This window comes from Saccopteryx bilineata, chromosome 11, assembly GCF_036850765.1.
Source record: "Saccopteryx bilineata isolate mSacBil1 chromosome 11, mSacBil1_pri_phased_curated, whole genome shotgun sequence".
NCBI classification, from domain to species: Eukaryota; Metazoa; Chordata; class Mammalia; order Chiroptera; family Emballonuridae; genus Saccopteryx; species Saccopteryx bilineata.
This window is the reverse complement of record NC_089500.1, coordinates 57,676,000-57,688,692: the sequence shown is the minus strand read 5'-3', so window position 1 is coordinate 57,688,692 and position 12,693 is coordinate 57,676,000. Positions and strand designations below refer to the sequence as shown.

Sequence of the window (12,693 nt, the reverse complement as noted above, 5' to 3'; positions counted from 1 at the left end):
GGCATGTAATTCTTAAGTCCTTTAAAATTAGCTTCATGGAGATTTTGCTTGAGAAACTTGCAGTTATAAAGTTTGTTGCATGTCTAACATTTAAAATTTATTTTTGAGACCTTATTATTGAATCGACTTGAAAGACTTACTCTTCAGATGCTGTGTTTCCCAAAACAACTATTTCTGCAATTTTGCTAGTTGCCCAAGTAAATCTTAAGTGTTTGGTGTAGAGTCATATAGAAGTGGGGAAAAAAAATTTAACACACATTTCACTCTTATTTTTTCTATAAAAATATAACTCTTTATTAAATAACATGCACAAATATCAACTAGTAATTTATTAAACAGATATGATTTAGAACAAGATTTAAAGAAATACAAATCCTTAGGTACAATTTAGTATCTTGTTCATGACAGTTGAATAGTTAAAAAAAACCCACTGATTAAACTAATCATCCATTATTTCTCTTTCAGAATCCTAAATCATTTTAGGCATATACTCCATTCCAAGTTTTTTCTAGCATTTCAGAGCTTCAGAATACCTTTAATATCAAGAGCCCTTAACTACTTAAGTATAAATTCCCAACAAGGCATTAAGCTACCCTGATTGGCTTGAGTCATCTTACAAAGGAAACCTGCAGCAGCAGAATCATGGCAGAGAGGCTCCAGCAACACTGAGGGGCCATTGGAGAGGGTGAAAATTATGGTTAATACTAGAAGCTGGGATGACTACAGTATGCCAGATTCCTGCTTGCGTGCCCTTACTCGTCTGCAGCTTATTCCATTTGCCCAAAATGATCTTTCCCACCCGTTATCAGGTGGACCATCAGCCCACAATGCTGTATACACTTAACCCTCTCATATTGCAATGCTCAAAAATCTTTTTCAATTTTTAGGCAAAATTATAAACAAAATTTGCATTGTTTTTCATGTTAAAAAGTATTGCTTTTATAAATTAGCCTTTAATGTTCCCAGCCTTAATTAACTTCAACAAAACCAGTGCTTCAAAATCTACCCTGCCTTTCTTGGCCCCATTTATCCAATAAAATGTAAAGGCCAAAATCTCTCATCTAAATTTCTAAACACTACTACATCTAACCTTTATATTAAAGTCCTTGCACTGTGTATTTTACACGTGCTTCTTTATTGCGCATGCCAAATACAATATGAATTTAAATATAAATTGACATGAAAATTAAAAAATCCCTAAGCTTAATATGTACCTTTGCACTCAAAAACTTCAATTTTTACAGTCTCTTCAATCAGCTAGAATTTCAACTTGCAAGTTGAATTTAAAACTTTATTCCTCCTATATTCTTTTTATTTTTTCTATCAGAATAAAAAAACATCCAGTATTATTTTAAGTCAGAGAAAGTACTGTAGAAATTTCTGTAAATTTTCTCATATACTTATAATCAATTTTACTAACCTAATTTTCCTTTCAAAATGTTTACTAAGTTTAGCAGCAGGTTTCAGATAAGATATATTCCTGAATATTTCATCTGTATCAATGCACTGAGAAGTTGGACTTTTTCTAAGTCTATTGTTAATTACAGTATTTTATTAAAAACAGCATACCAAATCTTAATTATAAAATTCTGAAAATGATGTTTTGCATCTTCATACAAGGAAAAAAATACAGAGTATTAATGAATTTTCATAAACATTGTAGAGATCAATCGAAATATGCCTATTCTTTTTCTTACTTTACTAAGTTTTTATTTTAAAAGTGCAAAGGTTATTAAGCTTCAAACATTATAGTTTAGCAATGTAAAAAATTTTACAATGATTTAACATGATCAATAAAATTTATTAAACATATTTTACATATATTCACAGATTCATACTTGAATATTAAAATAGACATTTACAATTTCAGAATTTTCATTCAAAGGCATCTGGGGGACAGGAGGAGAGAATAGGCTCTTCAGTGAAATGAGAAAAGAGCTGTTTCTTTGTATGACTAATTCTAAATAATATGTCCAACACAGTAAGTCAGAGATAAGTACGGTACTAGGAGACTAGTATGAAACACCTTACACTATTTTCGGTATCACTTATGGAGCGAGTTAAATTATAGGAAGAGGCATGCGATACAACTAAGTCACAACCTTTACCGTTATGGTGATGAAAACAAGCTAACTCAAACACATGCATGCCTTATTTAAGTTTTGCTACCTGAACACACTACTGCTGCACTCCATACAAACTACAACTTTGGTCCAATAAAACATTAGACAAAACAAGTTTACAATTATTTCTTTGTACATGTTTTGACTTACTAATCCCTCTGTATACACCTGACCATTAATTACAAGATATACATCTGCACAATATGTATAAAATAAGTTATTGAAAAGGAAGACATTAAACTTTTGAAAAGAAAACTGTACAGTTAATTTACAGATATAATAAATTGAAGTAATTTTGTGCCAAGTTTTTCTTCCATGTTAGAAACTATTTGGTAGGAACTGAACCTTTTAGTTTACTGATATACTTTAATAAAACTTGAAAGAGATTTGCATACTAGTGGTTACTTTATTATTTAAAGTGCTAACAACTTCCAGCGCTGTTAGCAGATTCTCAACTTTTTATATATCTACCACAGCTTGCCAACATGCTCCAATGCAATTGTTACTTTTCACTAACATAAATAATAATTTTCAATTAGAAACTGTTTGGACCTAAAATCCAAAATAATCTTTTCATTTTTTAATAAAATGACAGTGTTTACTACATAACCAACTTTAGTTGAACTCTACCAACAATTGTAAAGACCTAACATCTGTGTTTTTGTCTAAGGGCAGTACTCCACAGTGTGACACTCTTGAGCTGCAGCAGTTGATGACACAACAGGAAGTAACGGCTGCTATATGGGAGTCAATTCAAAGTCATCATTAACATCAACAAGGGGAACATAAAACTCCTGGATTTCATAAATGCTGATAGATTTATAGGTGGCAGGATCAAGTTCCTGGAGTTTGAGCTGCCATTCTAATCTCTGAACAGCATTTAAAGCTGCAGCTTCATGTTGTTGCCTCATTAAAAGACAGGTCTATTTAAAAGAAGAGAAAAGTTAACCAATTACTCTATTAAATTAGCTTTAAAAATTAATTTTACCCATAGTTTCCTTAGGGATTAAGATAAAAACATTAGAGGTATAAAAAGTTTTGAGTTATACATCCTGTCTAGATCCATATACCAACTAGTTCTGGGCCTGCAACTTAACATGCATTTTACAGATGTTAATTTAAAACTGTTTTTTCAAATAATAAGATTTCAAATTAACATAAAATCTAAGGAGAAGTGGTTTTAAAGTATTGAAAATCTAAAACCAAATAATTTTCTTTATAGATTATTTGCAAAATATATTCCTTTTCTTATTGTTTTCCCATTCTTTCATATGTTAGAACTATAACCAGGCTCGTATATTAGACAGTACATATAAAGATCCCATTAGAAACTTCTTTTTCTACATTAGTCCTGAAAAAACCAGAATTCTGGTTTTTATTTTCCTTTATCTTCCAGTGGTGGCCTGGTGTGAGTATTCATGACCACCAGTATTTCCTTTCCTAATCAGTCCTCTCTAACATAGCTGCAGTATTTGTTTATGAAGGGGGAAGCATCCATTTAAACTGAACTTCTCAACATACATACCTTTAATTTGTCAAATTTATCATCCACATCTTGTAACCAAGACATGAACTGTCTTGCATTAAAGCGATCCCTCACAGAAGTTTTACTGTCATCAGACTGAAAGAGAACATTAAAAATAATTGAATATAATAAAATACAATACCTACTTTAAAAATCAATATGCCGCCTGACCAGGTGGTGGCGCAGTGGATAGAGCGTCAGACTGGGATGCGGAGGATCCAGGTTCAAGACCCCGAGGATGCCAGCTTGAGCGCAGGCTCCACCAGCTTGAGCGCAGGGTTGCTGGCTTGAGCTTGGGATCATAGACAGGACCCCATGGTCGCTGGCTTGAGCCCAAGGTCACTGGCTTGAGCAAGGGGTCACTCACTCTGCTGTAGCCCCTTGGTCAAGGCACATATGAGAAAGCAATAGATGAACAAACAACTAAGGAGCTGCAACAAAGAATTGAGGCTTCTCATCTCTCTCCCTTCCTGTCTGTTCCTATCTGTCTCTCCCTCTGTCTCTGTCACAAAAATAAAAGAAAAAGAATATCATAGGCTTAATACTTGATATGGCATGCCTTTTTAAGAAATATCTTTGCCTGACCAGGCGGTGGCGCAGTGGATAGAGTGTCGGACTGAAATGCGGAAAACCCAGGTTCGAGACCCCGAGGTCGCCAGCTTGAGCGAGGGCTCATCTGGTCTGAGCAAAAAGCTCACCAGCTTGAGCCCAACGTCACTGGCTCAAGCAAGGGGTTACTTGGTCTGCTGAAGGCCCGCGGTCAAGGCACATTAAAAAAGAAAAAAAAAGAAATATCTTTGACCTGGTCAGGCCTGTGACATTCTTTTTAAAGTATAATTTATTTCACATTTAACTTAATGTTAAAGTTTGCCGTTAACATTTATGTAGGGAGAGAAAGTGTTATAGTGGGAGAGCATCCTTTGGGGTAGACATTATTTTCCAGGACTAATATTTTGGAGTGCTCATAAAGAAACTTTATATCAACTCTTAACCAAAACTGGAATGAAGATAGGCTATATTCAACTGTCAGCTTTGTACCTTACTGTTTTATCTTGAACTAATTATGGACTCTCAATTTTCAATTTTAAAAAATGGGAGAAATATACCTCCTTTAATCTTGTTTTGGGAATTTAAGAGTGTCTTAATGTTTGGGCTTAAAGGAAGCACTCAATCTCATAAACATTTGCTCTAATTATTACCTCCACTACTATTATTACCAGTGCTATCAAGTGACTTCAGGCATCAGGTAAACCCACACTCACATTTTTAGTTATCACACTTCCTCCTTGCTCCTCAAGTGAGAAGTTCTGACTGCTCTACCTTCTATTGTTGAATCTTTTAAAATATTGCAAATTTATTTTGAAAAGAAAGAAGTATGATAAAAGAGTTGGCTAATGAATAATCCAGGCCTTTAACCAGAAAAGGTAGATTTATCATTTTTTTCCTTAGTTCCTCAGAAGCTATTCTCATGTGAAACAAGCATGCCAGTTCAAAACCCTGGGCTTGCCTGGATCAAGGCTAATATGGGAGTTGATACTTCCTGCTCTTCCTCCCCTTCTCCCTCTCCCCCCACTCTCACCTCACTAAAATAAAATTAAAAACCCACATATATGTTTTCCAATTATCTGCTTTTATGATATAAATGCCTAAATATGTTTGTACATGTGATGGGCAAAAGTAGGTTTACAGTTGTGAGTATGCAAGTTTATTTTTGCATTATTATTTATTCTTGAATAATATTTTTTCATATGAACTGTAAACGTACTTTTGCCCATCTCTCTATATATTATAATACAAGCCTTTATATTATCAACATTAGTAATATATTAGAAGACTTATTGGAGGATTGCATAATTTGGGAGTACTTTGGTCTGAGAGTTGTTTTTCTTTTTTCTTTTGCACTTTTCTGAAGCTGGAAATGGGGAGAGACAGACAGACTCCCGCATGTGCCCGACCAGGATCCACCCGGCACGCCCACCAGGGGGCGATGCTCTGCCCCTCCGGGGCGTCGCTCTGCCGCGACCAGAGCCACTCTAGCGCCTGGGGCAGAGGCCAAGGAGCCATCCCCAGCGCCCAGGCCATCTTTGCTCCAATGCAGAGCCTTGGCTGTGGGAGGAGAAGAGAGAGACAGAGAGGAAGGAGAGGGGGAGGGGTGGAGAGGCAGATGGGCGCCTCTCCTGTGTGCCCTGGCCGGGAATTGAACTCGGGAGTTCTGCACGCCAGGCTGACGCTCTACCACTGAGCCAACCGGCCAGGGCGAGAGTTATTTTTCTTGTTTGAGCTTTATGGACTGTCGAATTCAAGTTTCTTCAATGGAAACAGAATACAAAAAAAAATCCAAGCTGCATGAAGAACATTCTAACTGTATCGTATCAATGAGCACTGTACCTGAGCATCCAGCGGCACACTGTAGACTTCTGCATCCAGTAAAACAGTGCACGCACTAAATGGCAGTGTTTGATTTGCCAATGTTCTTGCAGCTCTGTAATGAACTCGTAGAACTTCCTGTTCATTGGATACAATGAGTTTTTCCTAGTTGAACAAAGAATTTAAAAAAAAATCAATTCTTCAACCACCTGCTTTCACATAACATAAAAAACACTTAAAATGTGCTAAAAAAAAACCTGAACCTTCAGAGTTTTTTCTTCATAGTAAGCTTGAGAAATCTGAAAATTCCTAGTGTTCTAAAAGTAAATTCTCTTTTTAAAACTTACCTTTTAAAATGTATAATGGTGACTTTTAATATATTCACCAAGATGTTCAATCCTCACCACTAATTCCAGACCATTTCATCACTCCAAAAAGAAATCCCATACCCATCAGCAGAGCCACTCCCTAGTTTTCTCTTTCCCTGGCAACTATTACTCTATTTTTTTTTGTTTCTATGAATTTCACCTATTCTGAACATTTCATACAAATGGAATCACACAATATGTGATCACAAAAGATTGGCTTCTTTCATGTCACATGTTTTCAAGGTTCTTCTGTGTTATAGCATGTATCAGTGTATCATTCCTTTTCACGGCTGAATAATACTCTATTGCATGAGTATACCACATTTTATTTATCTGTTCATCGGTTCTTCGTCTTTTTGGTTGTTTCCAACTTTGGGCTATCATAAATAATGGTGCTATGAATATTCATGCTCAATTTTTTACTTGGATGTATGTATTTCTCTTGGGTCAATAACCAGGAGAACTGCTAGGTCATATGGTAATTCTATGTTTAACCTGTTGAGGAACCACCAAACTCTTTCCAATAGCAGTTGTATCATTTTCTATTTCCACCAGCAATATATGAGGGTTCCATTTTTTTCACATCCTTGCCAACACTTAAATTACAGCCATTCTAATGGATATGAAATAGTATGTTATTGTAGTGCAGTTTCTTTTTTATAATGAATATTTTCATAGACATAAACACACTATACTCTGATGTTCACTACTGTACTTGTAAACCTAAGAGTCTTCGTATAATCCTTCCTTCATGTGTTAAGCAGGGTCCAAAACTTACAATTATGTAATATGCAAAAGTTACCCTATCACTATAAAGCTAATGAAACGATCCAAGGAATCTTCTGCATTTAGCAGAAGAAAACCCTAGGAAACCCAGCTGTAGATCCCAACTCATACATCAATGAGGACAACTCTGAGACCTGTGGTTGATTAGAACCTTCAAGGACAGTGGTAGTGACTCTAGGAATCCCTATTATTTTGTTGGCTTTGTCTGGAAGGCTGGACTGCAAGAATACTAAGGATATGGTTGGTCTTCTCCCCACTATGTTCCCTATTCTCCCCTTAGCAGATAAGAACTGTATCCATCTACCACTGGAGAATGTGACCAGTTTTTTCCAAATATGTATTGAGAGTTTTATTGTACAGTGTGTCCATAAAATCATGGTGCACTTTTGACCGGTCACAGGAAAGCAACAAAAGACGATAAGAAATGTGAAATCTGCACCAAATAAAAGGAAAACCCTCCCAGTTTCTGTAGGATGATGTGGCAGCATGTGCGCATGCGCAGAGGATGACATAACACTGTGTATACAGTGGAGCAGCCCACGGCCTTGCCAGTCGAGATGTGGACGGTACAGAGGAAAGTTCAGTGTGTTCTGTGGCTCGCTAAATTTGAATCCGTGACCAAAGTGCAATGTGAATATCGGCGCGTTTATAATGAAGCGCCACCACATAGGAATAACATTACTCGGTGGGATAAGCAGTTGAAGGAAACCGGCAGTTTGGTGGAGAAACCCCGTTCTGGTAGGCCACCAGTCAGTGACGAGTCTGTAGAGGCTATACGGGACAGCTACCTAAGGAGCCCTAAAAAATCTGTGCATGAGCCCACATCAAACTGCACTGAATTGGTATGAAACTGGGAGAGTTTTCCTTTTATTTGGTGCAGATTTCACATTTCTATCATCTTTTGTTGCTTTCCTGTGACCGCTCAAAAGTGCACCATAACTTTACCGATACACTGTATTTATAATTTCGTGAAAAGACAAAGAAACAAGGTCCTATTTAATTTCTTAGAAATTCTTATGTGAAAAATGATACTCAGAAAAGGTAAGTCTAACATGTTTTATTTTAAGTATAAGTTTAAGGGAGGGCTTCAAGTGATCAACATCCCAAAACTTGACCAGATATTAAGAAAAACTGGCTTAAAAATTGGTTGCAGTTCTGTAGAGATTAAATGCAATAACCAAGAATCTCTTAATACCATATCAGAAATGTTAATTTTTTCAAGTCAGGCCCCTTTCCCTAAAATAATTAAGATACACAGCTTAAATGCTGGCCTTAACATTCCACTTGAGATCGTCATTCCTAATGATGCTGACTTTAAACCTAGAATCAAACAATATCTTCTGAGAATGGGTTATGCATGTCCCCACTTAGTTCTTGGGGAGGCAGACTGAAACATGGGGTACTTCTGAGGTAATAGGCAGGGGCTAGGGTTCAAGTTGTGTTCATTTACTTATTACAGTATTTTCTATAGAAAAAATAATCCTAAAATAGCAGTTCATAACCTGGGTTTCTCATACTCCCAGAAGCCTATGGACAGAATGGGGGGAAAGTCATCTATGAACTTGGATTGGAAAAAAGTAAGTTTTTATTTTCACTAATCTTCAACTGGCATTTCTTTCAATTATAAATGTAGGCCATAAACCACAGTAATATCAGAAGTATCTATAACTTTATCATCCATAGAAATCACAAATATTTTCAATTTATATTATAGTTGTTACAGATATTGCCCCCATATTTTTATACTCATTTCTTCTTTGAAATTTTAAGTTATTAACCTGCTAACTCATGACATGATGGCAGTTTTTCTGTGTAGATTGTGCAACGTAGCTAGCCAACTATCAAGCAATTCTAGAGCTAGTACTTTATCCAGCCAACAAACATAAAGTTGTTTGTTTTCACATTGGTCAGATATTTAAGTTGCTTTGTAGTATTCTGCAATTCAAAATTGTTTATTGGTCAGTATGTGGAAGGATGAATCAAGTTCTCTATTATAGTTCTGCACATTGCACAGTTCAAATGACAATTCTTAACTGTCTCTAAGATGGCATGGCTTCTGGACATACTTGATAGTTATGACAGCTACTGGTATGTGTTCTATGACCTAACTTATTGCTAACAAATTGCTCAATGACATGTGTCATGCACAGTGTTGTAAATTCTGTACTAGTGATTTTTTTTTATTGTTGTTCTTGTTGTAATGCTATAAATTTACTGTATTCATTTAAAAACATTATTCGGAGAAAGGGTTTTGTATTATGATTGTTATAGGGGTTGTTGGCACAAGAAAAGAACCTTTGCCCTAGGGAATCAATCATGTATGAATCAAAGAAATTGTAGACAAGGTTTGTTTGTACATGAATTATGTTACATCACATTTTCAGAAGTCCCTGACTCTCCCAAAAGATTAATACATTATGCCTCATGTTCCATTACGGGAATGGTAGTGATGTGGAGTTACTTATATCCCACTGCTCCAGTTCAGCACCGAGATCTGAGTTTTCACACGCCTCCCTCCTGAAGGTACATGTTATCACGTGGTGCACAGGGTTAGTCACCGCCGCAGATACTGGTGTTCTGGGAGCTTGTCAAAAAGTGGTGAATTTTTGGAAAATTTTTGAAGAACCGAATCTCGTAAATTTTAACCTCCAGTATAAACGGATTAAAAAGGTGTTATATTTTTGTCAATCCAAGTGAAATAACTTTTATGATTTTTATAAATAAGAGACATATTTTTCCCCCTGTCATTTCATGCCAAGACTAACCACTGGAAACTGGAATGCTAAGGTAAGCATCAGTCAGCAATGCCTTTGTAAGTATTTTGCACTAAAGTAGCTGGTACCAAGCAATAATTCTAAAATGTAGAAACCCAAATGTTCAATTAGGAATTCAGTGTTATAGTTCTGCAAATTTAACAAATGATACGAATTAGAGATTTTTTACATATTGTAACATGAGAGCAGCTATCCTAAAATAGGTTTAAAAATTCACCACCTAATCACACAATCACAAGGTTACAACTCTCACCCCATAATGATTCTAAATAAGAAATATTCACTAATAAAAACTGAAGGGAGGCCCTGGCCGGCTGGCTCAGCAGTAGAGCGTCGGCCTGGGGTGTGGGGGACCCGGGTTCGATTCCCGGCCAGGGCACACAGGAGAAGCGCCCATTTGCTTCTCCACCCCCACCCCCTCCTTCCTCTCTGTCTCTCTCTTCCCCTCCCGCAGCCAAGGCTCCACTGGAGCAAGGATGGCCAGGGCGCTGGGGATGGCTCCTTGGCCTCTGCCCCAGGCGCTAGAGTGGCTCTGGTCGCGGCAGAGCGACGCCCCGGAGGGGCAGAGCATCCCCCCCTGGTGGGCAGAGCGTCGCCCCTGGTGGCGTGCCAGTTGGATCCCGGTCGGGGCGCATGCAGGAGTCTGTCTGACTGTTTCTCCCCGTTTCCAGCTTCAGAAAAATACAAAAAAAAAAAACAAAAAAAAACTGAAGGGAAACAAACAACAACTGTAGGGCCTGACCAGGCGGTGGCGCAGTGGATAGAGCATCGGTCTGGGATGCGGAGGACCCAGGTTCGAGACTCCGAGGTCGCCAGTTTGAGCGTGGGCTCATCTGGTTTGAGCAAAGCTCACCAGCTTGGACCCAAGGTCGCTGGCTCGAGCAAGGAGTTACTCGGTCTGCTGAAGGCCCCGGTCAAGGCACATATGAGAAAGCAATCAATGAACAACTATGGTGTCGCAATGAAAAACTGATGATTGATGCTTCTCATCTCTCTCCGTTCCTGTCTGTCTGTCCCTATCAATCCCTCTCTCTGACTGTCTCTGTAAACAACAACAACAACAATAAAACGCCAAAAAACTGTAGGGCACTGTACTCTATTGTTAAAAGTTATTTTTAGCATAAGTGTAAATGTAAACATTTCTTACCCTTTCAATGCTGTGTTGCAAACGTAGCTTCATCCTTACAACTTCCTGTTGCCGAAATAGCTCTTTGAGTGGATCCGATAGCGAAGGTGGTGGTGTAATCTAATTTAAAAAACACATACAGTTAAAAGTGTTAGGTTTTATTTACAATAATGGGCTACATTTACAAAATTAAATCCTTTCAGTGCATAACTTAAAATGAAGATATAAATTCAGATGTTCTCTGAATTAACAATCATACAAGTGTTACTTTTCAGTCAGTTTTAGCTGTTTGAGACCCTGAATACTCTTCCTCTAGCCCTTGGAGTATCTATACTGCTTACAAAAATTAGGGGATATTTTAAAGCTTCATATTCATTTTTGAAATATCCCCTAATTTTTGTTAGTATATATTTCCACCCCCTCATCCTAGCTTATAACTATTGTCAGCATTAGGACAAAGTAAGTTAGCTCAGTATGTGCAGCACAGCATAGTAACTTAATTGACTTTTTCCAAGGTGAAACAGATACAGGGGGCTTTATGATGTGTAACAGGAATTATAAACCACCACATATGAAAAGCTCTTGCCAAAGAATCAAACCTGGACCTGATCAAGACTCTAATCTATAATCAGTAAACAGTTTACAGAATTTATGGAAGACAAAAAAACATGTTAACATTATAAGGGTTCAATTAGTTGAATCAATGTGGAAAGCAGACAAACTATTATGGGGGCTGATCATTTTTCTATGAGATGGCCTCCAATTGCAATGATATGTTTCATTTTTTTTCCTTCTTTTCCAAATGAGAGGAGGGGTGATAGAGAGACAGACTCCCTCATAAGCCCTGACCGAGATTCACCCAGCAACCGCCTTCTGGGGCCAATGCTGTACTCAAGTGCCTGAGGCTGACATTCGGACTAACCGAACCACTGGCTGTGGGAGGGGAAAGAGAGAGAGAATGGGGAGAAGGAAGGGAAGAGAAGCAGATGGTCGCTTCTTATGTGTGCCCTGACCGAGGATCAAACCCAGGACGCCCGCATGCTGGGACAACGGTATTTCCACTGAGCAAATCAGCCAGGGCCAAAAGAGGAGGTAATATTTATTTATTTTTTATAATTTTATTATTTTTTTATGTGTCACCACATTTCTAATGGGTTCTATAACCAGATCACATAACTGTGAAGAAATTACTTTGACAAAATGGTAATTAGATGGCTGTGAGGAAAATGGATAAAATGATACTGGAAAGTATGATATATATTGTCAAGAATGACTTTTGTTATTCTGATATTATTTTTTGAAACTAGGTTTTGAACAAGAGTTTTAGTCCAAAACACTTAAAAGCATAGCCTTTTATGAGCAAAGAGTGGGGGATTGTATATTAGCTTTGGTAAATATAAACCTTAAAGTCATTCTAGGCTGACCTGTGGTGGCGCAATGGGTAAAGCGTCGACCTGGAATGCTGAGGTCACCAGTTCAAAACCCTGCACTAGCCGGGTCAAGGCACTAATGGGAATTGATGCTTTCTGCTCCTCCTCCTTTCTCTCTCTCTCTCTCTCTCTTACTCTATTTCCTCTCTCTAAAAATGAACAAATAAAATCTAAAAAAAAAATTAGTCATTCTG

The 12,693-nt window shown here is 37.5% G+C and overlaps 1 protein-coding gene across 4 annotated transcripts in view; it reads right to left on the bottom strand.

Annotated features, from left to right (window-relative positions):
• Window positions 1-266: 266 nt before the first annotated feature.
• Window positions 267-12,693, bottom strand: part of ANKRD12 (ankyrin repeat domain 12) — a 149,490-nt gene continuing 137,063 nt past the window's right edge. For all 4 annotated transcript variants that reach the window (XM_066246684.1, XM_066246687.1, XM_066246685.1 and 1 more), the window contains 4 exons: window positions 11,091-11,189; window positions 6,037-6,180; window positions 3,649-3,744; window positions 267-3,046 (listed from right to left, as the gene is read on the bottom strand). In XM_066246684.1, the coding sequence (XP_066102781.1) occupies window positions 2,861-3,046; window positions 3,649-3,744; window positions 6,037-6,180; window positions 11,091-11,189 (525 nt within the window). In that variant the 3' untranslated portion in view covers window positions 267-2,860. The remainder of the gene's footprint in view (window positions 3,047-3,648; window positions 3,745-6,036; window positions 6,181-11,090; window positions 11,190-12,693) is intronic.